The sequence below is a fragment of the Oncorhynchus gorbuscha genome, linkage group LG22, assembly GCF_021184085.1.
Source record: "Oncorhynchus gorbuscha isolate QuinsamMale2020 ecotype Even-year linkage group LG22, OgorEven_v1.0, whole genome shotgun sequence".
Lineage (NCBI taxonomy): Eukaryota > Metazoa > Chordata > Actinopteri > Salmoniformes > Salmonidae > Oncorhynchus > Oncorhynchus gorbuscha.
The window spans coordinates 18689297-18716901 of NC_060194.1; the positions used below are offsets into that span (position 1 = coordinate 18689297).

Here is a 27605-nt window from a genome sequence, read left to right on the forward strand (position 1 = left end):
ACAAGCAGAATGGAGTACCGTGATTAATGGACAGTCCAGCATGCATCAGCTATGTAGCCAAGCGATCAGTGTCCAGGGGGCAGCGGTGGATGGGACTGGCGAGTATTATCCAGGTAAAAAAAACTGGCTGGCTGTGCAGAAGGTAAAGCCGCTAGCAGTGGCTAACAATGACTAAATAGCTTGTAGCTAGTTAGCTGGTTAGCTTCTGGAGGTTCTTGAATGTGTTTTAAAAATAATAGCGATTACGTATCACATTGGGTGAGGCAGGTTACCGGAAGGTATAATCAAATTAAAAATCGAAAAGAGATTGAAAGTAAAATATGGGTCCAGTGAGTGGTTTGGCTGGCTGGGGACGTGGCGATTCAGACAGTTGGCAGGCCTGTGCTAACAAGCTAACAGTTAGTAGGCCGGGGCTGAGCAAGGTAGCAGTTAGCGGACCAGGGCTAAACAAGCTAGCAGTTAGCAGGCCGAATTAGCAAGCAAGCAGATAGCAAGGGCTAGAAAGTTAGTCTTTGGGGGACGTCACGATGGGGTGAGTCTGTTTATGCCTCTTCATGTGGTGACATCGATAGACTGGTCGTGGGTCCGGATATTGTAGCCCAGGAGTATGCTTCGGTGGTAGCACAGGAGCTCTGGCTGGGCTAGCTTCAAGCTAAGTGGATGGAAACGCTAGCCAGGAGTAATCATCCGGGGGTGCGGTTAGCTAGTTAGCTAGTTGTGAAGATCCAGCTGAAAATGTTCAGTTTGCGGTCCGTTATGCTCTGATTAGAGTCTCGTTTTTCGAACTGGCGAGAGCTTTCCGAGCTAAAGGTTAGCTGATGACCAGTTAGCTGATGACCGCTGGCAATGGTTTGCTGGTAGTTAGCTGGCTAGCTTCAGTTGGGGGGTTCCGGATCCGAAGTAAATATAAGTACTTTAGAAAATAAAGCAGATCCGCGCTACATTTGGTGAGGCGGGTTGCAGGAGAGTATTTCGAAGTTGAGGTTTAGCAAAATGTTTTAAAAGATATGCGAAGAAAAATATGTAAAAAAAACGATATATACAAGGGACACGACACGACAAGAGGTCCGACTGCTACGCCATCTTGGATATCGTCTGTGGACCTATTGGGGCGGTAAGCAAATTGGAGTGGGTGGAGGTGATATGATCCTTGACTAGTCTCTCAAAGCAATTCATGATGACAGAAGTGAGTGCTACAGGGCGATAATCATATAGTTTAGCTTCCTTAGCTTTCTTTGGAATCAACATCTGTAACTGCCACTCCTTGGTGTTGAACCGTCCATGCAGAAGGGGTACATATTGGGTTGGCCTACTGGGATGGCCTGGTGTACTCTGGAGGTTTCTATGCCCCATATGACCTCTGTCTGCATCTGTATGGCAGATATACTGTAGTAGAAGCCTGCTGACACTTTGACAAACAAACCTACAGAAAAAGGAAAAATGCATAATAACCACAGCATAACCTTAAAGTATACACAAAGCTGTTATTTTAATCAAAAACTGCTCAATCTAAGTAGCCATAATAAAGGACATTGGATAACACTGAAAGTGGAAATGACAGCCCTTTAATTACTTTGCAGATGTGAAACAAGTGACTAATATTACATTCCAAGTTTATGCTACAAAACCAACTTTATAAGAGGTTTTAAAAATAGGTTCTATTTGACTCAACGTTCCATGACTTACACTAAGGCATTGTGGGCAGAATAGATGGATGCAGTTCAATGCATGATTCATATAATTCACCAATACATTTCTTGCTAGTCCATAAAATATTGCCATCAGGTTGTAAATCACAGCTGGCCTGGTACATTGTTTGCTGCCTCCATTTGTGATGCACTGTTTCAATAACTCAATATTTTGGACAAAAAGGAACGAAATTGAACAAAAGCTGGGAATGTCAATACAATCAGACTAGCAAGGTCATTGATCTGAAGTGGGTGAGTGACTTGACTTTTTCCCCTCATCGTTTTTTTTGGTGGCTATACACAGCTAGAGATGCAGGTGTCATTTGGTTAGCTAGCAAGAACCTGAATGACTGTTAGCTAGCATATCTCTTGCCTTCGCAAATTCACTCTGGCTATCTAGCTACTCCGATTTCAGAGTACTCTCGTCTGAATGTGCCAGAGCTCATAACTGACGAATAACTGACAAATAACTGACGAATGTACAAACGTGCAACACCCGCTGAATATGACTGTCAGTAAACAAAGGCAGGCAAAAAAAACGTTCTAGTTAGTAACGAATGCTCTGGACAACATGTAAACAGCCTAACCAGCTCAGTTAGGGTGAGTAAAATGGTCAGAGTGGGGTGTTCTCACAATTGTATCTGCGAGTAAGAAAAACGCATATCAAAAATGTTAAATTTATTTGCTTTTTAATGAGGGAAATAAGTATATGACCCCTCTGCAAAACATGACTTTGTGCTTGGTGGCAAAACCCTTGTTGGCAATCAGATGTCAGACGTTTCTTGTAGTTGTCCACCAGGTTTGCACACATCTCAGGAGGGATTTTATCCCACTCGTCTTTGCAGATCTTCCCCAAGTCATTAAGGTTTCGAGGCTGACGTTTGGCAACTCGAACCTTCAGCTACCTCCACAGATTTTCTATGGAATTAAGGTCTGGAGACTGGCTAGGCTACTCCAAGACCTTAATGTGCTTCTTCTTGAGCCACTCCTTTTTGTTGCCTTGGCTGAATGTTTTGGGTCATTGTCATGCTGGAATACCCATCCACGACCCATTTCCAATGCCCTGGCCGAGGGAAGGAGGTTCTCACCCAATATTTGACGGTACATGGCCCCATCCATTATTCCTTTGATGCGGTGAAGTTGTCATGTCCCCTTAGCAGAAAAACACCCCCAAAGCATAATTTTCCCACCTCCATGTTTGATGGTGGGGATGGTGTTCTTGGGGTCATAGGCAGCATTCCATCTCCTCCAAACACGGTGAATTGAGTTAATGCCAAAGAGCTCCATTTTGGTCTCATCTGACCACAAGACTTTCACCCAGTTGTCCTCTGAATCATTCAGATGTTAATTGGCAAACTTCAGACGGGCATGTATATGTGCTTTCTTGAGCAGGGGGACCTTGCGGGCGCTTCAGGATTTCAGTCCTTCACGGCGTAGTGTGTTACCAATTGTTTTCTTGGTTACAATGGTCGCAACTGCCTTGAGATCATTGACATTTTCCCTCACTATATACGTAATAAAATGACCGTATCGAAGTGCTTGCTTGTCAAAAAATATAAAAAGTGTAATGTTCTTTCTGGGGGTGTATATGAACATATTTGAATAAGATTCGATGTTGCTAAAATGCTGTCAGTTCCACTTTAAGGTGGTTGTAAAGATACAAAAAAGATATTTGGTGCATGTGACCAATTTGATTTGAAAGGGTTTATGATAGAGTTCGACCGATTTTATGATTTTTCAACGCCGATACCGATTTATTTGAGGACCAAAAGTTGATACCTATTTTAATAAATAAATAAATAAATAAAAATAATAATAATTTAAAAAATATATATAAAAAAAGAAATACATACATACACACACACATACAGTGGGGCCCAAAAATATTTAGTCAGCTACCAATTGTGCAAGTTCTCCCACTTAAAAAGACGAGAGGCCTGTAATTTTTTAAATCATAGGGACACGTCAACTATGACAGACAAAATGAGATAAATTCATAACAAATCCTACAATGTGATTTTTCTGGATTTCTTTCCTTCTCATTTTGTCTGTCATAGTTGAAGTGTATCTATGATGAAAATTACAGTCCTCATATTTTTAAGTGGGAGAACTTGCACAATTGGTGGCTGACTAAATACTTTTTTGCCCCACTGTTTGTATGTGTGTGTGTATGTATATATACATATTTTTGTGTATTGTAATAATGACAATTACAACAATACTGAATGGACACTTTTACATTTGAACTTAATATAATAATAATATATGCCATTTAGCAGACGCTTTTATCCAAAGCGACTTACAGTCATGTGTGCATACATTCTACGTATGGGTGGTCCCGGGATCGAACCCACTACCCTGGCGTTACAAGCGCCATGCTCTACCAACTGAGCTACAGAAGGACCAATATAATACATATAATACATAATACATAACATCAATACAATACATAACATCAATTTAGTCTCAAATAAATAATGAAACATGTTCAATTTGGTTTAAATAATGGAAAAACACAGTGTTGGAGAAGAAAGTAAAAGTGCAATATCTGCCATGAACACTAGCTCCTTGCTAGTGGTTCTGTTTATTATGAGAATTCAATTATCCCAGTTAAGAAGTTGTAGTTATTATAGGAATTATAGCACTAATTCTCTCTACCGTTTGTATTTCAAATACCTTTGACCAGGGGTTCTTAAACTTTTTCAGCCTGGGACCCAAATGAGAAATTCGGTGTTTTCCTGGGACCTAAGCTTATGCCTAAAAAATGCAAAACAAATAACACTGAAATACCCATAAATCTTTTCATGTTTATTTTTCCCCATTTAAAAACACTCTTACATACCTGTCTAGGTTGGAACTGTTGCTGTTAAAATACAACAAATAATTTCATTCTGAACTGGAATAAACGGATTCATCACATCACACAGATGTTTAATACACTTAATTATTAAGTAAAATGTAGTTAGTCATTAACAAGCAGCTGTTTTACTACTTTTATTGAAAGAAAACCGCAGACTATACTTGATTTGTTTCTTTCCTAGCGTTAGCATCTGCTAACATGCAGATACCCATAGACTTGCTGTAGATACCCATAGACTTGCTGTAGATACCCATAGACTTGCTGTAATTGCGCTAATGCTAGCGCTAATGCTAAACTACCTCTAACTTCCTTCATACTGGACACAGAGACATAAAAATGGTATCCACAAGTTCACATGACTCTGAAGTAGATGAAGGGCTTCATGGCCAAAATCACGAAGTATCCCTTTAAAAGTTTCTGAGGTGTTTCCTTCTTTTAGTTGAAGACATCATCATTGTGTAAAGTTGTTTTCTGTTAGATATTCTCTTCATATTCATACTTGATCAAAGTGAGGTTAAATTGTTATATGTTTACATAATAAGATTGCAAATGGTACTATTCAGGAGGTAGATATGACATGATGGTCCTTACCTCACACTTCACCTCCAACTCCCCTGCAACACTCTGTGTTCTGTGAGAGGCCAGTAAGGGTCTGATTAGTTTATGAACCCCTCACAATGCTCCAGTCCAGACTGTTTGCCTTTCCCCTATATTGCTGATTGTCTTTTATGGCCCTCCATGAGCCAGACCTCATGGTCTGTTCCATTAAGAGAAGGGCCCATCCAGTGTAGACACACACACACACACACCCTCTGAAGTGGGATTTACTACAGGTAACACACTGGAAGGAATGCGGAGATGCTCAAGCTGCTTTTCACACTGAAGTGCCACAATTCATGGGGATACTTTGAATTTGTGAAGCACCTTAGAACAATTTTAGCTCTTGTTTCTTTTACAGTTTAGAGACCGAATGTGTTTTTGGGACAGGCCACACAAAGGCTAAGGGAGAGTTCATCTGTCCTGTACTTTCCTCCTCTTTTAGCTTTATTAGTTACATCGCTGTAGTCAGCCAGCCCACTAGAACTGATATGGGATAAACCTGAGCAATGCAAGGTATACTTGCCCTAGAGTAATAGCCCAGACTAATAAACCTGATTGGTCTGTCTGCTTGATTGATGGGATACAATTCAGATTTTAAATGTCAAGGCACCTCTAACACCGAGTCATTTGCTGCAATGGACTTACTGTACAGCTACAGCATAATGAAGATTACAGTCCAGGTATTTCCTGAGTTGCTCAGTGACGCAGATGCTATGCATTTTTTCAGAAGCACGCCAGAATGTGTCATCTGCTGTGGGAAGTGAATAATCTGTTTTAGCTGTCTAGTCATGTAGCCATGAACTCATCAGACTAGCTTGTAGTTAATAGATATGGCTGTCTAAGGTGTGTGCATACTAAACTTTGCTCAGATGTTTAGACCTTATGAATAATACAGGATGATGCAGATGGAGATAAGGAGACTGCTGTTGAATGAGCCAGTGACGTCAAGAGGTGTCAAGATGCTGCATGAGTGATGTGGGTAGGACTAGGGAGCCTGTTTAAACATGACAGCCAAAGCCCCTGTGACTGTGTGACTGTGTCCATAGTTGAACCACACCAAAGGCATCTGATCTGACTGACAGTCATCTGAATTGAACATTTTGAAATTGAGACCCTGACTGAGCCCCCCCCCCCCCCACCCCCCCAAAAAAGCTACAGTCCAAGACAATAGTTTGGACACACCTACTCATTCCATGTTGTTACTATTTTCTACATTGTGGAATAACAGTGTAGACATGACACATGAACCCCTCACCATCATGTAGTAACCAAAAAAGTGTTAAACATTCTTCAAAGTAGCCACCATTTGCCTTGATGACAGCTTTGCACACTCTTAGCGTTTTCTCAACCAGCTTCATGAGGTAGTCACTGGAATGCATTTCAATTAGCAGTTGTGCCTTGATAGAAGTTAATTTGTGGAATTTCTTTCCTCTTTAATGCGTTTGACCCAATCAGTTGTGTTGTGCCAAGGTAGGGATGTTATATAGAAGATAGCATTATTTGGTAAAACACCAAGTTCACATTGTGGCAAGAACAGCTCAAATATGCAAAGAGAAACGACAATCCATCATTACTTTAGGACATGAATGTCAGTCAATCCGGAAAAGGTCAAGAACTTTGACAGTTTCTTCAAGTGCTGTCCCAAAAACCATCAAGCGCTATGATGAAACTGGCTCTTGTGAGGACCGCCACAGGAAAGGAAGACCCAGAGTTACCTCTGCTGCAGAGGATAAGTTCATTCAATTTAACTGCACCTCAGATTGCAGCCCACATAAATGCTTCACAGAGTTCAAGTAAGAGACACATCTCAACATAAACTGTTCAGAGGAGACTGCTTGAATCAGGTCTTTGTGGTCAAATTGTCTTCTTTACATTTAACCAGGCAATTCAGTTAAGAACAAATTCTTAACAGTGGGTTAACTGCCTTATTCAGGGGCAGAACAACAGATTTTTACCTTGTCAGCTCAGGGATTCGATCTAGCAACCTTTCAGTTACTGGCCTAAATCTCTAACCACTAGGCTACCTGCCAAATTGCTACAGAGAAACCACTACTAAAAGACACCAATCAGAAGAAGAGACTTGCTTGGGCCAAGAAACATGAGCAATGGACATTAGACTGGTGGATATCTGTCACTTTGGTCTGATGAGTCCAAATTTGAGATTTTTGGTTCCAACCGTGTCTTTGTGAGATGCAGAGTAGGTGAACTATACCTCATGTGAAGGAAAAATGGCACCGGAAGAAATGGCAGCAGTTTTACGGCGCGCAGCCAATTGTGCTATTATGTGGGTTTTTTTTTGCGTTATTTAAAAAATGTATTTTGTACATAATGTTTCTGCAACCGTATTTTACAGCAAAAAATTACTTCTGGATATCAGGATCACTCACCTCGGATTAGACTAAGATTTTTTCTACAACAAGGAGGAGGACACACAAGACATTCTCCAAACACGCCACAGAGCTGATAACCCCGTTATTTGCAAGAGGAAGCGATGCAGGTATAGAGGACAATGAGCTAGATGCCTGGTCAGGACCTGGAGAAGGTGGGTGGAAAGCTGCCGTTACCGTCAATACTACTCACCGATGTGAAATCATTGGACAATAAATTAGATGAGGTACGATCACGAATATCCTACCAACAGGATATCAAACTGTAATATCCTATGTTTCACGGAATCGTGGCTGAATGACAACATGGATAATCAGCTACCGGGATATACGCTGCACCAGCAAGATAGAACAGCACACTCCGGTAAGACGAGGGGGGGGGGGTGATCTGTGCATATTTGTAAACAACAGTTGGTGCACAAAATCGAAGGAAGTCTCTAGATTTTGCTTGCCTGAAGTAGAGTATATTGGGATAAATTGCAGGCCACACTACTTGCCTAGAGAATTTTCAGCTATACTTTTCGTGGTTGTTTATTTACCACCACAGACACATGCTGGAACTAAGACCGAACTCAGTCAGCTGTATAAGGAAATAAGCAAACAGGAAACCACTCACCCAGAGGCGTCACTCCTAGTGGCCGAAGACTTTAATGCAGGGAAACTTAAATAAGTGCAACCAGAGGGAATAAAAATCTAGATCACCTGTACTCAACACACAGATACACGTACAAAGCTCTCCCTCGCCCTCCATTTGGTAAATCCGACCACAACTCTAGCCTCCTGATTCCTGTGTCAATACAGGGCTAATATTGAATCATACTACGCCGGCTCCGATGCTTGTCTTATGTGGCAGTACTGATGTCTTGAGATGTTGCTTCAATATATCCACATAATTTTCAGACCTCATGATGTCATCTATTTTGTGAATTGCACCAGTCCTTCCTGCAGCAAAGCACCCCCACAACATGATGCTGCCACCCCTGTGCGTCACGGTTGAGATGATGTTCTTCGACTTACAAGCCTCCTCCTTTATCCTCCAAACATAACGATAGTCATTATGGCCAAACGGCTATATTTTTGTTTCATCAGACCAGAGGACATTTCTCCAAAAAGTACGATCTTTGTCACCATGTGCAGTGTCAAACCGTAGTCTGGCTTTTTTTATGGTGGCTTTTGGACTAGTGGCTTCTTCCGTGCTGAGCGGCCTCTCAGGTTATGTCGATGTAGGACTCGCTTTACTGTGGAAATAGATACTTTTGTACCTGTTTCCTCCAACATCTTGACAAGGTCCTTTGCTGTTGTACTGGGATTGATTTGCACTTTTCACATCAAAGTACGTTCATCTCTAGGAGACTGAATGCGGCTGCGTGATCCCATGGTGTTTATATTTGCGTATTATTTTTTTTTACAGATGGACGTGGTACCTTCAGGCATTTGGAAATTGCTCCCAAAGATGAACCAGACTTGTGGAGGTCTACAATTTTTTTTCTAATGTCTTGGCTGATTTCTTTTGATTTCAAGCAGAGGCACTGAGTGTGAAGGTAGGCCTTGAAATACAGGTACAATATACAGTGTAGACAGTGCTGTAAATGACTATTGTCGCTGGAAATGGCCGATAAATTATTTTGATTTTTAAATGGAATATCTACATGGGCGTACAGAGGCCCATTATCAGCAACCATCACTCTTGTGTTCCAATGGCACGTTGTGTTAGCTTATCTAAGTTTATCATTTTAAAAGGCTAGTTGATCATTAGAAAACCCTTTTGCAATTGTGTTAGCACAGTTAACAACTGTTGTCCTGATTTTAAAGAAGCAATACAACTGGCCTTCTTTAGACTAGTTGAGTATCTGGAGCATCAGCATTTGTGGGTTCGATTAGACTCAAATTGGCCAGAAACAAAGACTTTCTCCTGAAACTCGTCAGTCTTTTCTTGTTCTAAGAAATTAAGGCTATTCCATGCGAGAATTTGCCAAGAAACTGAAGATCTCGTACATCGCTGTGTACTATTCCCTTCACAGAACAGCTCCAGCTGGTTCTAACCAGAGTAGAAAGAGGAGTAGGAGGCCCCGGTGCACAATTGAGGAAGAGGACAATTACATTTGAGTATCTAGTTTGAGAAACAGATGTCTCACAAGTCCTCAACTGGCAGCTTCATTAAATAGTACCTGCAAAACTCCAGTCTCAACAGTGAAGAGGCAACTCTGGGATGCTGGCCTTCTAGGCAAGAGTTCCTCTGTCCAGTGTCTGTGTTCTTTTGCCCATCTTAATCTTTTATTTTTATTGGCTAGTCTGAGAGATGGCTTTTCGTTTGCAACTCTGCCTGGAAGAGTTAAATAAACAAACAAACATATGGTTGGAAATGTGTCCACGGGCCAACACCCTAGGGTTGCCAGTTGCCCATCCCAGAGCTAAGTTCTTTTGAAAATATACATTGATATTGGTCATTTCAGCTTTTGCATAGGTTATTTCACCTTTCAGCGCAATTATCATTTTAGTTTTGTCGGCCTACATCCTAAGGTTCTATGCAAAATAGGGGGGAGATGACGGTACACTACATGTTACAGTATGCATTCCACGGGCCAGTACTTGATAGGATAGCCTTGTTCGAGCTTCAGGTAAATTTACCTGTCATACTGTTTGTGGACGAGTGTCCTGTCAGATTTGAATATATGGTCAACTTTAGTTTGCATGAAGTCTGAATTTGCATATTTTGACAGCTTTGAGGCCTAAAGGAAGGTTGAACTGATACTAAACGCAAGCCCAGGTTTCATCCTAATAATCTGTCCTTTGATAATGTTTATCTTCTGACCTTATTTTTCAACCAGTTTCATTTGCTTGTTTGTGTCATGCCAAACCGGAATTACAGTTCAAACCAGTCTTCTTTCAATCCAGCTCACACATGCTTTCAAGCTAGTCTCCTCTTCAAAGCTCACAGATGATTTCAGAAAGAAATGTCTTGTAAATCCTTGAATGGGAGCGCCTAGGACACGTCTTAATGTATTATTGTAGCTCTCCCCAACCCGCCAGAAACATGATGAGCTGGAAAAACAAAAAACAAACCTGTGTTATGCTGTTTACAGCACTCTGATGGCTTTATCATCATCACACGTGACTATGGAACAGAAGCTATGTTGAAAAATGGCACCCTGTTCTCCATATAGGGCAGTATTGACCACAGCCCTTTGGGCCCTGTTCAAAAGTAGTGCAAAGGGGTGCCATTTGGGATGTAGACAGACATGTCCAGTATGAGAGAGCTTGCTGTCATCACATTATTCAACTGGAAAGTATTATGTGGAATATTATCTATATTGCGTTCGGGAAAGTATTCAGACCCTTTGACTTTTTCCACATTTTGCTACGTTACAGCCTTATTCTAAAATGGATAAAAAAAGGTTTTTAAATCCTCAATCTACTCACAGTACCCCATAATGACAAAGCGAAAAACCATCAACCCCGACCAACCATCCTCCTTTCGTTTTTTACCTTAAGTAACCTTCTGTCTTATGTAACCATGCTAAACGTAACATATCATACTAATTTGAATGTCCAGGAGTTACCTTTCCTATATTAATTTTAGTCTATGAGCCCAGGTTGCCCACTCAATCTTAATTGGCTCCTTAGTTGCTGGACCGCCACTAGGCACAGATGGTATTTGGTTTTGCTTTCCAATGTGTACAGTGCCTTCAGAAAGTATGGATTAAATAACAACAAATCCTCAGAAATCTACACCAAATACCCAATAATGATAAAGCAAAAACAGGTTTTTAGAAATGTTTGCAAATTTATTACACCTTATTTACATATGTATTCAGACCCTTTGCTATGAGACTCGAAATTGAGCTCAGGTGCATCCTCTTTCCATTGATCATCCTTGAGATGTTTCTACGACTTGATTGGAATCCACCTGTGGTAAGTTCAATTGATTGGACATGATTTGGACATGAAAGGCACACACCTGTCTATATAAAACCAAGCCATGAGGTCAAAGGAATTGTCCTTGGGCTCCAACACAGGATTGTGTTGAGGCACAGATGATCTGGGGAAGGGTACCAAAAGATTTCTGCAGCATTGAAGGTCCCCAAGAACCCTGTGGCCTCCATTTTTAAATGGAAGTTTGGAACCGCCAAGACTCTTCCTAAAGCTGGCCTCCTAGCCAAACTGAACAATCGGGGAGAAGCGCCGATGGTCACTGACAGCTCCAGAGTTCCTCTGTGGAGATAGGAGAACGTTCCAGAAGGACAACCATCTCTGCAGCACTCCACCAATCAGGCCTTTATGGTAGAGTGGCCAGACTGCAGCCACTCCTCAATAAAAGGCACATGACAGCCCGCTTGGAGTTTGCCAAAAGGCACCTAAAGGACTCTCAGACCATGAGAAACAATATTCTCAGGTCTTATGAAACCAAGATTGAACTCTTTGGCCAGAATGCCAAGCGTCACGTCTGGAGGAAACCTGGCACCATCCCTACGGTGAAGCATGGTGGTGGCAGCATCATGCTGTGGGGATGTTTTTCAGTGGCAGTTACTGGGAGACTAGTCATGATCGAGGGAAAGATGAACAGAGCAAAGTACAGAGTACTCAGGACCTCACTGGGGCGAAGGTTGACCTTCCAACAGGACAACAAACCTAAGCACACAGCCAAGACAACGCAGGAGTGGCTTCAGGACAAGTCTCTGAATGTCCTTGAGTGGCCTAGCCAGAGCCCGGACTTGAACCCGATCAAACACCTCTGGAGAGACCTGAAAATATCTGTGCAGCGACGCTCCCCATCCAACCTGACAGAGCTTGAGAGGATCTGCAGAGAAGAATGGGACAAACTTCCCAAATAAATAAAATAAAATATTATTGGTCACATACACATTTAGCGTCCTATCCAAGAAGACTCAAGGCTGTAATTGCTGCCAAAGGTGCTTCAACAAAGGACTGAGTAAAGTGTCTGAATGTCTAAAAAAACAGATTTTGCTTTGTTTTTATAGGGAATTGTTAGAATAAGGCTGTAACGTAACAATGTGGAAAAATTCTATGGGTCTAAATATTTTCTGAATCTGCTGTATCTCTTAAGTGGATTATCTATGAAAGAGCTTATTTTACACAGTTGCTCTGCATGCACCCGTTTTTAGGACACTGCACATTTAGTTTTTATATTCCCATTTCCACAAAATGGAAAAGAGGTAGTTAACTTTACAACTGACATTTGGTTGATATTTAGGCCTGCTTTCAAATGTCTGCAATCTTTTTTTAAATAAAAAATGAGAGTAACTAACCTTTTGAAATATGACATGTTTAACATTGAGGTCTGTTTGTCATTTTAATATTCTCTAGGAGTAGGCATTTATCGTAGAGAAATCGGAACCGTCTTCACCACTAGTGTATTCGTGGCCCCTCAATGACACTGAAGTCGAGGGAATAATCAGGGAACATCCCAAGTGTCCTATTAGCTAGATTTTTAGAGTGGAATCATTTGCAAAGCTGTCCTTGCAGGGACTCTGTTACTGCATGGAGGATGACAATTTCCCAAGACTTCCTGTGCCGTTGGTTTGAGGCCCATGCCTGATGGTGGTCTATTTCTGGTCCCCGTTCACCACACTTATCAGCTGTGATGTCGACGTATGTTGAGGGTCTAATTCGGGCTGTGCGCTGCCTGAGTATGAGGGCATACCTAACCCTGTTTTGGGACAGCATTTATTCAAGGCTACAGACCCAGAGCGTCTCAAACTTTTCCCTTTGTCTCTCTTCCTACAATAATCGGCCAGACTGACTTGTATTGTGTAAGATTGTAACTTATGTTAATGGTGTAACTGATTCTTTCTCTAAGTTTATGTTGCAAAAGGAGCCACATTGTTCTGATGACGTTAAGTGCATAGTAGAACAAAGACTTGGGAACGTCAGTGATCTCATTCCCCTCATGTTTAATTTGGGCTTATTATCAGAGATCATTTCTCATAGTACAAACCTTTTGTCTTCATCTTGGCAGCAGAACCCACGTTTTTACGTTGTAGGACTCGTGTTGCTATGGCAAACTCAAATATGTGTACCTTAAGTGCAGGGAAAGAACACTGGTATGATCCTCTGCTGGGAGGTCCAATGGGAATTGTACCGATCTGGTCCTTGGTTGTGATTCTAACAAGGGGCATTTCCTAGAAGGTAGGTCATTTGACCCCAGCACACAGTTCGTTTGGACTACTAGGTATCACTGCCTTCTTATCAACACAGTTGATTTGACTAAAAGGATATCTCTGCCATTGTGTGTCCCATGTTTCATATTGACAATTCATATGTACTGTATGACAACTCTCCAAACCGCCATGCCTTTAGCAAGGCACACATACTGTTGAAGCCAGGCTATGCAGTCATCTCCTTCTGACCTTTTTGGATTCTCAAACCCTTACGTCATGAATAACGTGACATTGAGGTGTGGTAATGTTGGTACACCTTGTCCTCTCTAACCCCCCCCACCCTCCTTCTCTGTGTCAGTGTTTATGATGGTGTTTGGCCGTTGCCACAGTGCAACACCATCAGTCCATATGGGGCTGAAGGGAGAGAGCGTGGTGTGTGCCCCTCACACCAGCCCTTCGGTTGACTGGCAGTCAGTCAGCCAGCCCAGCCAGTCAGTCTGTCAGGCACTCCCTGGAGTGTTAGGACTGGGCAGTCAGTCAGGTGATAGGTAGCTAGCGCTGGAGCTAAGACAGCTGCACAAGGCTCTGCTTACTCTCTGTCTGTCCCCTTCTGCCTGCCTGGGCCTTGAGCTGTCCTTCGTCTGCCTGTCTGCTAATATTTATCCGGGCTGGACCCACGACACAGAAACACGAATGTACATCCAGGGAGAGGGAGTATGATCCTCTGCCACACGGTCCAATGGGAATTGTACTGATCTGGTCCTTAGTTATGATTCTAACAAGGTGGATTTCCCACAAGGTAGGTCCTCTGACACTAGCAGACAGTCAGTTTGGACTACTAGGTAAACTGCCTCTTTATCAACACTGAGTTGATTTGACTTTGAAAAGGATATCTCTAGCACAGACTGATGACTGTGTGTCTGTTTACTGCCTTACTAGGAAAGGAGGTGTGGTGAGTTACTATGAGCTCACGTTGTGATGGTGTGTACAGTATGTCTGCTATTTTCAGGGACTGATAGTTTGAGGGTGTTTTTTATTTTGGCTGGTTTCATCAGGAACAGTTCAGACTTGGTAATGATACAGCGTAAGCAGAATACCACATTGGATTGAAGTAAAATATTGTTATGAGTAGTTTTGTCAAGTGTTTTTAGTTTAGGACACCAGTGAGGACCTGTTAAGGTTCCATCATGATTTGGGTTTTTTATGACAAAAGCTCTGTCCAAAATCATTGAGGCATCTTTGAGTGGTGGGAAAGTGAGTGGTGACATTGGAGTGGTTCTCTTTGCTCAATGTGGTTTGTGTGATTTTATTTGATTTATTTATTTCTTTTTATTCCCCCCAGTGGCCAATACTGAAACCCATCCTGTTGCTGCTAATTAGACAGCATTCTCTGGGTGATCAATTTCCCACCGGCCAGCTGTGTTTTAGCTTCATTAGCTGAAACTGAGCTCGGTCAAGGGTTTGGACAACAGTACTGGGAATCTATCACAGATCCTTTTTAAATACCTTTAAATACGTACTTTACTAAGAAGAGGCACATTTAAATGTGAGTTTGTATTGAGTTTGACTACCATCTTAATTATAGGTCAAAGTTAAAGACAGTGATTTTAGTATGTAAGAAGTGGTAGTTGTAGTAGGATGGAATTCATATGGATTTATAACATCTTCACAGCATCCTTTTTGATTTAAACAAACATTTCCATGCATGTTTGCCCATGGATGAAGTGGTCAGAAAGTAACTTTTAGACCTGAATGCCAAAACATTCAGGAGATAAAGGTGCTCAAAGTTGACCTATTTTGCGCACCAAATTGCAGTGGTCTGAAGGGATAGGTCCATTCTATGGATTATATTTCTATGATTGAAATGACACCCACCCTGTTTTCAAGAGCATGTTATGTCTCAACTGATGGCGGGCACAAAACGAAAACCTCAGATTATTTCTAAGCTACAATTTATGAGAACATGAAAAATGAGACTTTACGCATTTTTTGATCATTGACAATTAAGCTTAATAAATTACATAAATTGTAAAAACAGTTTGACAACCCTGTTTGTAAGCTTTTAAATTATATCAATCTCAGCCGTTTCTATTTGTATCCATGGTATGGTAGGGGAGGCAGGGTAGCCTAGTGGTTAGAGTGTTGGACTAGTAATCAAAAGGTTGCAAGTTCGAATCCCTGAGCTGACAAGGTACAAATCTGCCCCTGAACAGGCAGTTAACCTACTGTTCCTAGGCTGTCATTGAAAATAAGAATTTGTTCTTAACTGACTTTCCTAATAAAATAAAGGTAAAAAAATGGGGGGGGGTATGCAAAATGGGTCAACTTTGAGCACCTTTATCTCTTGAAATCTTTTTGCATTCAGGTCCGAAAACTCACTTTCTGACCACTTCTTCCATGGGCAATCATATATGGAAAGTTTTGTTTATATCAAAAGGGATGCTGTGAAGATGTTATTGAATTCAAATGGATTTACCCTATTGTAATTTCAGTAGCAGAAGTAGTAGTTGGTTTATAGGTTTATTGGATTTAGCAGTAGAGTAGAATCATAAACATATCATCCATTTCACAAGACATAACATATACTGCACATAGTGTACATTGCAGTTCTTTTTTGGCTTATTTTATTGGTGGCTTAAAAGATGAGGTCTTGATAGCACAGGCCATTTGTAGCTTGTCTTAGGAGTTTTGTGATGGATGGAACAGAGTTGAAATAAAATATCTGAATGTGATGTTGAGTTGGAAGAAATTATGGGTAACAAGGAATACCATTGCATTTCTGTTCATTCACCAAACTTGCTGGGTTTTCACAACACTGTACCACTGTGTGATGTTTTAAAGGATGTTGTATCCATACCAAATGTCTGAGTTTAATTTTGACAACCATGGAATCGATCATGCTGAGATTTACTGAATTCTGAAGCCAGTCCACTTTCATTGAGGGCAATCGTCTGAGCAGAAAGTATTTTATTCCTACTCTTATGGGTAAAAATAAAAGCTATGCATGAAGCCTCTTTGGTTATAAGAGTCCCACCTAGTTGACAGATATTTAGGAGATCTCATGAGGTGTCAGTGGCTACTGTGTCACATGCAGTTGCTTTGATATTTTATATATGATCAATCCATATATAATCTCGACCTACATGCTTTTGACAATGATTTCACATTAGCCCTATTTCACAGGATATGCCGAAATACTTATAACCACACATTTTGTTCAGTTATTTAATTAACCAACATGTTATTTAATTCACAAGTGAACATACGTTATGCCTTTGGAGCACAACAACAGGTTGTTAAAAAATATGCCTAGAAGTTGGGAAATTAAAAGCGTCTAGGTGCCAATGTTAACTTTGTGTTGAATGAAAATTATAGACCCTTCAAATGTTTTATGCAACATTATCGGCACGTTTTGGATGCCAAACTGCCAAAGCGTTGTTAAATGTTAGTGACGAGTGTGTTGATTTAACGGTAATATTATAGGACCTTTTCTGAGATGCTTTGTGGATACGGGCCCAGAATCGTGAGCAGCAGTCATGTGTTGACTTGTGAATGTAGCATTGAATGTCAAGCATTTTAATAGGAGCGAGTGGCATGAGGGATGGAGGCATATGTCCGTCCCAGCCTGACAGACGCCACAGTGTTTGGAGTGCAGCGAGGCAAGCCGGTAGTGACGCACGCTGGGCCTGACACAGCCCTCATAGCTCCATGTGACAAGATGCCAGTTGCTTGTCTGGATAGCTTGTGTGAAGCACATATGGGCATGGTAAGGTTGGTTGTCTAACAGCCTCCTTCCCTGTGAGACCCCGGCTCTGGCTGCCATAAACAGAACTGATTTGTGTGAACACTGGCGTTGTTTGTGTAAACACTGGCGCCTTCAAACCAAGGTTTTAATATACTGCTTTGTCTGTTTAGTTCATATTAGATTAGCTTTTTTAAACAAAAGCCTAGGCTGTATGTAATGTAGTAGTATTGTGTCTGCCCATAAACTACGACTCTGCTGTTTGTGCAATTGCCAGTATCTGGCTTGAATTGAGGATGATAAACTAGAGGTCGATGTCCGACTCATCCTATGTCTCCATCCCAGACAAATTAAACAACTTCTTTGCGCACTTTGAGGACAATACAGTGCCGCCGACATGGCCCACTTCCAAAGACTGTGGGCTCTCCTGCAACGCGGCTGACGTGAGTAAAACATTTAAACATGTTAACCCTTGCAAAGCTGCTGGCCCAGATGGCATCCCTAGCCGCGTCCTCAGAGCATCCGCAGACCAGCTGGCTGGTGCATTTATGGACATATTCAATGAATCCCTATCCCAGTCTGCTGTTCCCACATGCTTCAAGATGGCCACCATTGTTCCTGTTCCCAAGAAAACTAAGGAAACTAAATGACTATCGCCCTGTAGCACTCACTTCTGTCATCATGAAGTGCTTTGAGAGAATAGTCAAGGATCATATCACCTCCACCTTACCTGATACCATAGACCCACTCCAATTTGCTTACCGCCCCAATAGGTTCACAGACTATGCAATCGCCGTCACACTTCACACTGCCCTATCCCATCTGGACAGGAGGAATAACTATGTAAGAATGCTGTTCATTGACTACAGCTCAGCATTCAACACCATAGTACCCTCCAAACTCATCATTAAGCTTGAGACCCTGGGTCTTGACCCGGCCCTGTGCAGCTGGGGCCTGGACTTCCTGACAGGCCACCCCCAGGTGGTGAAGGTAGGAAACAACATCTCCACCCCGCTGATACTCAACACTGGGGCCCCACAAGGGTGTGTTCTCAGCCCTCTCCTGTAATCCCTGTCACCCATGACTGCGTGGCCATGCACGTCTCCAACTCAATCATCAAGTTTGCAGATTACACTACAGCAGTAGGCTTGATTACCAACAACGACAAGACTGCCTACAGGGAGGAGGTGAGGGCCCTCCGGAGTGTGGTGTCAGGAAAATAACCTCTCACTCAACGTCAACAAAACAAAGGAGATGATTGTGGACTTCAGGAACCAGCAGAGTGAGCACCCCCCCCCTATCCACATCGACGGGACAGTCCTGGAGAAGGTGGAACATTTTAAGTTCCTCGGTGTACACATCATGGACAAACTGAAATGGTCCACCCACACAGACAGCGTGGTGAAGAAGGCACAGCAGCTCCTCTTCAACCTCAGGAGGCTGAAGAAATATGACTTGTCACCTAAAACCCTCACTGTGAACCCTGCTATCATCCAGTACAGGTACATCGAAGCTGGGACCAAGAGACTGAAAAACAGCTTCTATCTCAAGGCCATCAGACTGTTAAACAGCCATCACTAACGTAGACTCAAATCACTGGCCGCTTCAATAAATGTTTTTAATAATGGTATCACTAGTCACTTTAGATAATGCCACTTTAATAATGTTTACATGTCCTACATTACTTATCTCATGTGTATATACTGTATTTTATATCATCTATTGCATCTTGCCTATGCCGCACGGCCATCACACATCCATATAATTATATGTACATATTCTTATTCTATCCCCTTGCATTGTGTGTGTGTGTGTGTGTGTGTGTGTGTAAAATATATAAGGTAGTCGTTGTGAATTTGTTAGATTACTTGTTAGATATTACTGCACTGTGGGAACTAGAAGCACAAGCATTTCGCTACACTCACATTAACATCTGCTAACCATGTGTATGTGGAAAATATACAATTGGATTTGATTTGACACTGATTCAGCCTCATACATTATGATGGAATAGATTACTCTCACTCAATAAAAGAATAGTGAAGTAGTACAATGTCCAATCTGTGTCTGCATACTGTATCATTAGCTGCCACATAAACACAATTGGATAACACTCCGCTAACAGACACAGGGAGCAGCCAGTATTAACAATAACACTGTCAAACTTTGGCAAGGCTTCTCTTCTCAAAGATAATCAAGCAGAATAGACGTGCTTTGATGTGTCAACAAAATCTTTGGCATGTTTTCTTGTCTCATAGTTCATACAACTGACTTGAACCCTTTACACTGCTACCCATATACAGGTTGAAAATGGAAGATTGGGGTACTAAGTGGAATGTGGTGGCTGTACAGTAACATGCTATACGCTGTATGGGTTTTGACTGACATCCGTTCTGATTTGCACCATCCCTTCTGTTAAATGGGAATGAGGGAAATGCTATAAATTAAGATCACTATGTATTTTGTAAGAAGAGACGTTGAGGCTTGAATACCTCTTTGATATGTCATACAAGCAAGCCAAACATCCATGAGTCAAAATGTGCACTTCACATTTCATATCATAAAACTCATGTCATATACAGTGTCAATGTTTATGATCACTATGTGTGGTATACAGTTAGTTACAAGATGACATGGCGTCCATAAATACCATGGGTTGTTGTGAAGAAAATGTGCCGCGGCACAACTGAATGCACTCATGACCCCTTTCTATGAGCACCATAATTATGATCTATTTGTCAGAATTGCCTTTTGAAAGCCTAACACTGTAAGATCGTATTTTATAACTTAGCTAGTTATGTTGGCAATAGAATAAGCTTTCAAACCATGCCCACCTGACCCAGATTGCAATTTATCATGGGCTGTTTTTGGATTGCATGAACAACAGTAATTGCGTGATTGGCGAGGATGCAGGGTTGTGCTCCAAATGAATCCACTACAAATGTGCTTGCGCAATTTCATCAATGTCTCAGCCAGGAGAGTTAAACAAAATAAGTGTGTGTGTAAAAGTGCAATATGTGCCATGTAAAAAGGCAAATGTTTAGTTCCTTGCTCAGAACATATGAAAGCTGGTGGTTCAATATTCCCAGTTAAGACGTTGTAGTTATAGGAATTCTGACGCGTCAACTATTTCTCTCTCTACCATTTGTATTTCATATACCTTTGACTATTGGATGTTCTTATAGGCACTTTAGTATTGCCAGCCTAATCTTGGGAGTTGATAGGCTTGAAGTCATAAACAGCGCTGTGAATCAGGCATTGCTACGAGCTGCTGGTAAACGCAATAAAGTGCTGTTTGAATGAATGCTTACGAGCATGTTATATATGCCATGCTACCTACCACCGCTCAGTCAGACTGCTCTATTAAATATCAAATCATAGACTTAATTATAATAAACACAGAAATACGTTAATCATTAATATGGTCAAATCCAGAAACTATCATTTCGAAAACAAAACGTTTTATTCTTTCAGTGAAATATGGAACCGTTCCGTATTTCATCAAACTGGTGGCATCCATAAGTCTAAATATTGCTGTTACATTGTACAACCGTCAATGTTATGTCATAATTATGTAAAATTCAGGCAAATGAATTACGGTCACACAGTTAGCAAAGGGCCAGGCAGCCCAAACTGTTGCATATACCCTGACTCTGCTTGCAGTGAAAGCAAGAGAAGTGACACAATTTCCCTAGTTAATTTTGCCTGCTAACATGAATTTATTTCAACTAAATATGCAGGTTTAAAAAAATAGACTTCTGTGTATTGATTTTAAGAAAGGCATTGATGTTTCTGGTTGGGTACATTTGTGCAACGATTGTGCTTTTTTGCAAATGCGCTTTTGTTAAATCATCATCCATTTGGCGAAGTTGAAGTAGGCTGTGATTCAATGATAAATTTACAGGCACCGCATTGATCATATGCAACGCAGGACAAGCTAGTTAACCTATTAATATCATCAACCATGTGTATTTAACATGGGATTATGTGAACATTTTTGTAAGATAAGTTTAATGCTAGCTAGCAACTTACCTTGGCTCCTTGCAACCACAAGGTCCTTTTGACGTTGCACTCGCGTAACAGGTGGTCAGCCTGCCACGCAGTTTCCTCATGGATTGCAATGTAATCGGCCATAATCGGCATCCAAAAAGGCAGATTACCGATTGTTATGAAGCCATGAATACAGTGGGGCAAAAAAGTATTTGGTCAGCCACCAATTGTGCAAGTTCTCCCACTTAAAAAGATGAGTCCTGTAATTTTCATCATAGGTACACTTCAACTATGACAGACAAAATGAGAAGAAAAAAATCCAGAAAATCACATTGTAGGATTTTTAATAAATTTATTTGCAAATTATGGTGGAAAATAAGTATTTGGTCACCTACAAACAAGCAAGATTTCTGGCTCTCACAGACCTGTAACTTCTTCTTTAAGAGGCTCCTCTGTCCTCCACTCGTTACCTGTATTAATGGCACCTGTTTGAACTGCAATCGGTAAGCAGCTTGGTTTGAAGAAATCAACTGTGGGAACAATTATTAGGAAATGGAAGACATACAAGACCACTGATAATCTCCCTCGATCTTGGGCTCCACGCAAGATCTCACCCCGTGGGGTGAAAATGATCACAAGAACAGTGAGCAAAAATCCCAGAACCACACAGGGGGACCTAGTGAATGACCTGCAGAGAGCTGGGACCAAAGTAACAAAGCCTACCATCAGTAACACACTACGCCGCCAGGGACTCAAATCCTGCAGTGCCAGACGTGTCCCCCTGCTTAAGCCAGTACATGTCCAGGCCCGTCTGAAATTTGCTAGAGAGCATTTGGATGATCCAGAAGATGATTGGGAGAATGTCAGATGAAACCAAAATAGAACTTTCTGGTAAAAACTCAACTCGTTGTGTTTGGAGGACAAAGAATGCTGAGTTGCATCCAAAGAACACCATACCTATTGTGAAGCATGGGGGTGGAAACATCATGCTTTGGGGCTGTTTTTCTGCAAAGGGACCAGGGCGACTGATCCGTGTAAAGGAAAGAATGAATGGGGCCATGTATCGTGAGATTTTGAGTCAAAACCTCCTTCCATCAGCTAGAGCATTGAAGATGAACCTTGACTGGGTCTTTCAGCATGACAATGATCCCAAACACACCGCCCGGGCAACGAAGGAGTGGCTTCGTAAGAAGCATTTCAAGGTCCTGGAGTGGCCTAGCCAGTCTCCAGATCTCAACCCCATAGAAAATCTTTGGAGGGAGTTGAAAGTCTGTGTTGCCCAGCAACAGCCCCAAAACATCACTGCTCCAGAGGAGATCTGCATGGAGGAATGGGCCAAAATACCAGCACCAGTGTGTGAAAACCTTGTGAAGACTTAGAGAAAATGTTTGACCTCTGTCATTGCCAACAAAGGGTATATAACAAAGTATTGAGAAACTTTTGTTATTGACCAAATACTTATTTTCCACCATATTTTGCAAATAAATTCATAAAAAATCCTACAATGTGATTTTCTGGATTTTTCTTTATCATTTTGTCTGTCATAGTTAGCTTCCTTATGATGAAAATTACAGGCCTCTCTCATCTTTTTAAGTAGGAGAACTTGCACAATTGGTGGCCGACTAAATACTTTTTTGCCCCACTGTATACATGCGCACACAGTGCCTTCGGAAAGTATTCAGACCCTTAGATTTTTTCAGCATTTTGTTACGTTACAGCCTTATTATAAAATGAATACCTAGGATAGGATAAGTAATCCCTCTCACCCCCCCCCCTTAAGTTTTAGATGCACTATTGTAAAGTGACTGTTCCACTGGATAAGAGCGTCTGCTAAATGACTTAAATGTAATGTAATGTATTTTATAAATGTTTTTCCTCCAATCTACACACAATACCCCATAATAACAAAGCAAAAACAAGTTTTTAGAATTTTTAGCAAATGTATTAAATCCGAAATACCTTATTTACATAAGTATTCAAACCCTTTGCTATGAAACTTGAAATTGAGCTCAGGTGCATCCTGTTTCCATTGATCATACTTGAGATGTTTCTACAACTTGATAGGTCCACCTGTGGTAAATTCAATTGATTGGACATGATTTGGAAAGGAACACACCAGGCTATGTAAGGTCCCACAGTTGACCGTGCCTGTCAGAGCAACAACCAAGCCATGAGGTCGAAGGAATTGTCCATAGAGCTCAGAGACAGGATTGTGTCGAGGCACACATCTGGGGAAGGGTACCAAAAACGTTTTGCAGCATTGAAGGTCCCCAAGAACACAGTGGCCACCATCATACTTAAATAGAATAAGTTTGGATCCACCAAGACTCTTCCTAGAGCTGCTGCCTGCCAAACTGAGCAATCGGGGAAGAAGGGCCTTTGTCAGGGAGGTGACAAAGAATGCGATGGTCACTCTTGACAGAGCTTTAGAGTTCCTCTGTGGAGATGGGAGAATCTTCCAGAAGGACAACCATCTCTTCAGCACCAATCAGGCCTTCATAGTCAAAAGGCACCTAAAGGACTCTGACCATGAGAAACAATATTCAGGTCTGATGAAAACAAGATTGAAGTCTTTGGCCTGAATGTCATGTCTGGAGGAATCCTTGCACCATCCCATGGTGGTGGTAAAATCATACATTTGGTGATGTTTTTCAGTGGCATCTTCCGACAGGACAACAACCCTAAGCACACAGCCAAGACAATGCAGGAGTGGCTTCGGGAAAAGTCTCAATGTCCTTGAGTGGCCCAGCCAGAGCCCGATCGAACATCTCTGCAGAGACCTGAAAATAGCTGTGCATTGACGCTCCCCATCTAACCTCACAGAGCTTGAGAGGATCTGCAGATCAGAATGGGAGAAACTCTCCAAATACAGGTGTGCCAAGCTTGTAGTGTCATACCCAAGACGACTGGAGGCTGTAATCGCTGCCAACGGTGCTTCAACAAAGTACTGAGTAACGGCTCTGAATACTTATGTAAATAAGGTATTTCAGTTTAATTTTATTGCACAAAATTCAAGAAACAGTTTTTGCTTTGTCATTCTGGGCTATTGTGTGTAGATTGATAAAGGGAAAAAACTATTTAATAACTTTTAGAGTAAGGCTGTAACGTAACAAAATGTGGAAACAGGTCAATGGGTCTGAATACTTTCCAAATGCACTGTGTGTGTTTGCGTGATGAAGAATAATAGTGAAGACATCAAAACTATGAAATAACACATGGAATCATGTAGTGACCCAAAAAGTGTTCAACAAATCAAAATATATTTTATATTTGATCACAGCTTTGCACACACTTGGCATTCTCTCAACCAGCTTCATGAGGTACTTTTCACTTAACAGGTGTACCTTGTTGAAAGTTAATTTGTGGATTTTCTTTCCTTAATGTGTTTGAGACCATCAGTTGTGTTGTGACAAGGTAGGGGGTGGTATACAGAAGAGAGCCCCATTTGGTAAAATATAGTTGAAGACTTTTCTTTGTGTCATAGAAATGTATTTAAATTGCTTAGGATCTTAGCACACTCCAACCCTTGTCGTGTTTTTGTCTTATGTTATACCTAGATCACATTTTACATGTGTAGTCTTATCGTGTTACTGAATGTATCCAGAGTATTCTCAGATTTCGTTATCAACAAAGTACAGTAAATGTAAAATGCACATAAAATCAACAGTTTAATGTTTGGATTCAGTCTTGTCAGTTGAACTGTTGTGTTCTCACCTTTTGATCTAATCATTTCCCAATTATATCCAAACTGTTGCCTTTTAATTGCTACCATGGTTATGCATATACTTTTCATACTTTCAATTTGGCCCTATCCATATAGGCCAATTCCCACGAGTATAAAGGGTTAAAGTAACAAATTACAGTAAGTGTGATGCCCTAAACTAAGCATACAACACAGGCTTGTCCATACGTGCACTAACATGGTTGATTCTAGTTCATTGCTGTGCTGGTTGCCTGCTACTCATGGTCAGTTGGTTTCATATAGCGTAGAAGCGCTTGATGACCCACCACCACAGTTTTGTGTCTGTCAGCTGGGCCATTCCAAACGAGGTTGGCCCAAAGATATTTATGATGTTTAGGATCTTCCTGAAATGAAATCCATAGAAAGGTCATTTGGTGGAAAGATTCATTTGGCATACCTATTTAAAATCTGAATCCAAAATAACTATTGAAAAATAACAAATTAAAGTTGGGAAATGCGATTTTGGCCTTACCCAGGCCTTCTTTAAGACACTACAATGATGAGTCTGTAGATGCTACAAAACCAGTCTTTGGTCTCATTTGAAACTTACTGTGTGCTCTGGACTGTACGTACTGTTTAGAGAAAGAATACAATTTCTGTACATTCATTAATGGATACTAAAAAATATATGTACATATCTTTAAAGTACCCACGGCCGCTCTGCACAAGATTGAACTTCACTCAACCTTCTAAATTTCCCCTTTAGTTAACACCTAACAATGTTTTCTTCTACTGTGGGAATTGCCAACATTAGCCACTTTCAATAAAACACACAAACAAAATTAACTATGCAAGACTTAGTTAGTATGCAAGGGATTTTCTTGTAGGCTGAACGCACCGGAGAAGGATTCTATTGCATTGACAGGCATGATTCTACAGACCAGTGCAGCATAACCAATCAGAGCTGCAGTATCTCTATATGCAAATAGACCATTGCCATACAGTATATGGATCTGTGCCATTCCTTTGAACTGGACTGTGTTTACAGCATGAGTGGTCACAAGTAGATGCGCTTGATTTGAGATCTGCATGTAGCCACGTGTGCACATTTGTTTATATTCTTTGCTAATAAGTGAGTTAGTAGCCCAGTTATAGATAATTTCTAGTCATAAATGGGGGAGTGGTTGCTTCCGAACAGAGCACTTAACGTGTGCATTTCTAGCCATCTTTAAAAAGCGAGTTAGAAAAACATTTCTTTACCTGTCTTAAAAGGGCAGTGTTGTATTTTGAGACAGGCTTGAATAAGCTAAGTAGCCAATAGGCAGGGGGTAGCATAGTTTGTCTGATTCACTGTAATAATGCTATGGGAATAATATTATTATTATTATTATTATTATTATTATTATTATTAACTTGTAAAATGGTTTCTTTCATCAAACAACAAATCTTCAGTCACTTCCTTGTCTAAAAGACAAGTGGATAAACAGGTTGTCAAGCCCTGCATATTTTTTCCAAAAGTCTCACGGAATCGAGGCCTACATTGAACACCACACATTGGCTGCTACTGTAGGCTGAATGATTGAACAGCTATTTCCATGGTAAAATGTTATGGGATGCATTTTCTCCATTTTAAAAAAAATGTTAGGGCACTCTGATAGGCCTACATTATGATCCAATAGCCACAGTAGCCTACTTGGCCACGGTTATAACTGTAACTTAAAGCGGGTACAGTCTGTGTTCACATAAAATGCACGCCAGAAGTTGCATAGAATTTTTATAACCTTCAGTGCTGAAAAAAACTAGGGAACATTGTCTACAAGTACCACACATTTCAGGTCTTGTAATCTAAACTCAGTGCAAAGTCACATGCAAGACTGTATAAGTACAGCCACTGGCCAGAGAAGCCGGTATAGCATATGTCTTAATTAAAAATTATTATTATTTTTTTTTTTTAACCTTTATTTAACTAGGCAAGTCAGTTAAGAACAAATTCTTATTGTCAATGACGGCCTAGGAACAGTGGGTTAACTGCCTGTTCAGGGGCAGAACGACAGATTTGTACCTTGTCAGCTCGGGGGTTTGAACTTGCAACCTTCCGGTTACTAGTCCAATGCTCTAACCACTAGGCTACGCTGCCTTTGCATTCAACAGCGCTTATGCGGCTAGGGCTTGGCTGATGGAGGAATATCAATTATGCAAATATGTTGAGCAGATTGACGTCATAGTTAGAATTTTATGCCATCTGGGGACACCCCGGTGAGCTGAGAGAGCATTTGCATCAGAGGGCGAGGGGAAGAGCAGAAAAATAGAGGAGGGGAGGGGGAGGAGAGGAGCATAAATAAATAAATACTGTTAAAAGTTTTGTCAAATGTTGTAGTTTTTGATGTTTATGGTTTAGGACACCAGTGGGGACATGTTAGGGTTCCATCATTTGAGAGCTTTTATCATTAAAGACTATGTCCAAAATCATTGAGGTGTCTTTGGGTGGTGGGAAAGTGAGTGGTGACATTGGAGTGGTTGTCTTTGCTCAATGTGGT

At 41.1% G+C, this 27605-nt stretch overlaps 1 protein-coding gene across 8 annotated transcripts in view; it reads left to right on the forward strand.

Annotated features, from left to right (window-relative positions):
- Window positions 1-27605, forward strand: part of LOC124009268 (high affinity cAMP-specific 3',5'-cyclic phosphodiesterase 7A-like) — a 50729-nt gene that overhangs the window by 5431 nt on the left and 17693 nt on the right. For 4 of the 8 annotated variants that reach the window (XM_046320892.1, XM_046320893.1, XM_046320894.1 and 1 more), the window contains exon 1: window positions 14409-14453. The exons of the other annotated variants lie outside the window; for them this stretch is intronic. In XM_046320892.1, the coding sequence (XP_046176848.1) occupies window positions 14424-14453 (30 nt within the window). In that variant the 5' untranslated portion in view covers window positions 14409-14423. Of the gene's footprint in view, window positions 1-14408; window positions 14454-27605 lie in introns of those variants that run through there. 8 annotated transcript variants of the gene reach the window in all.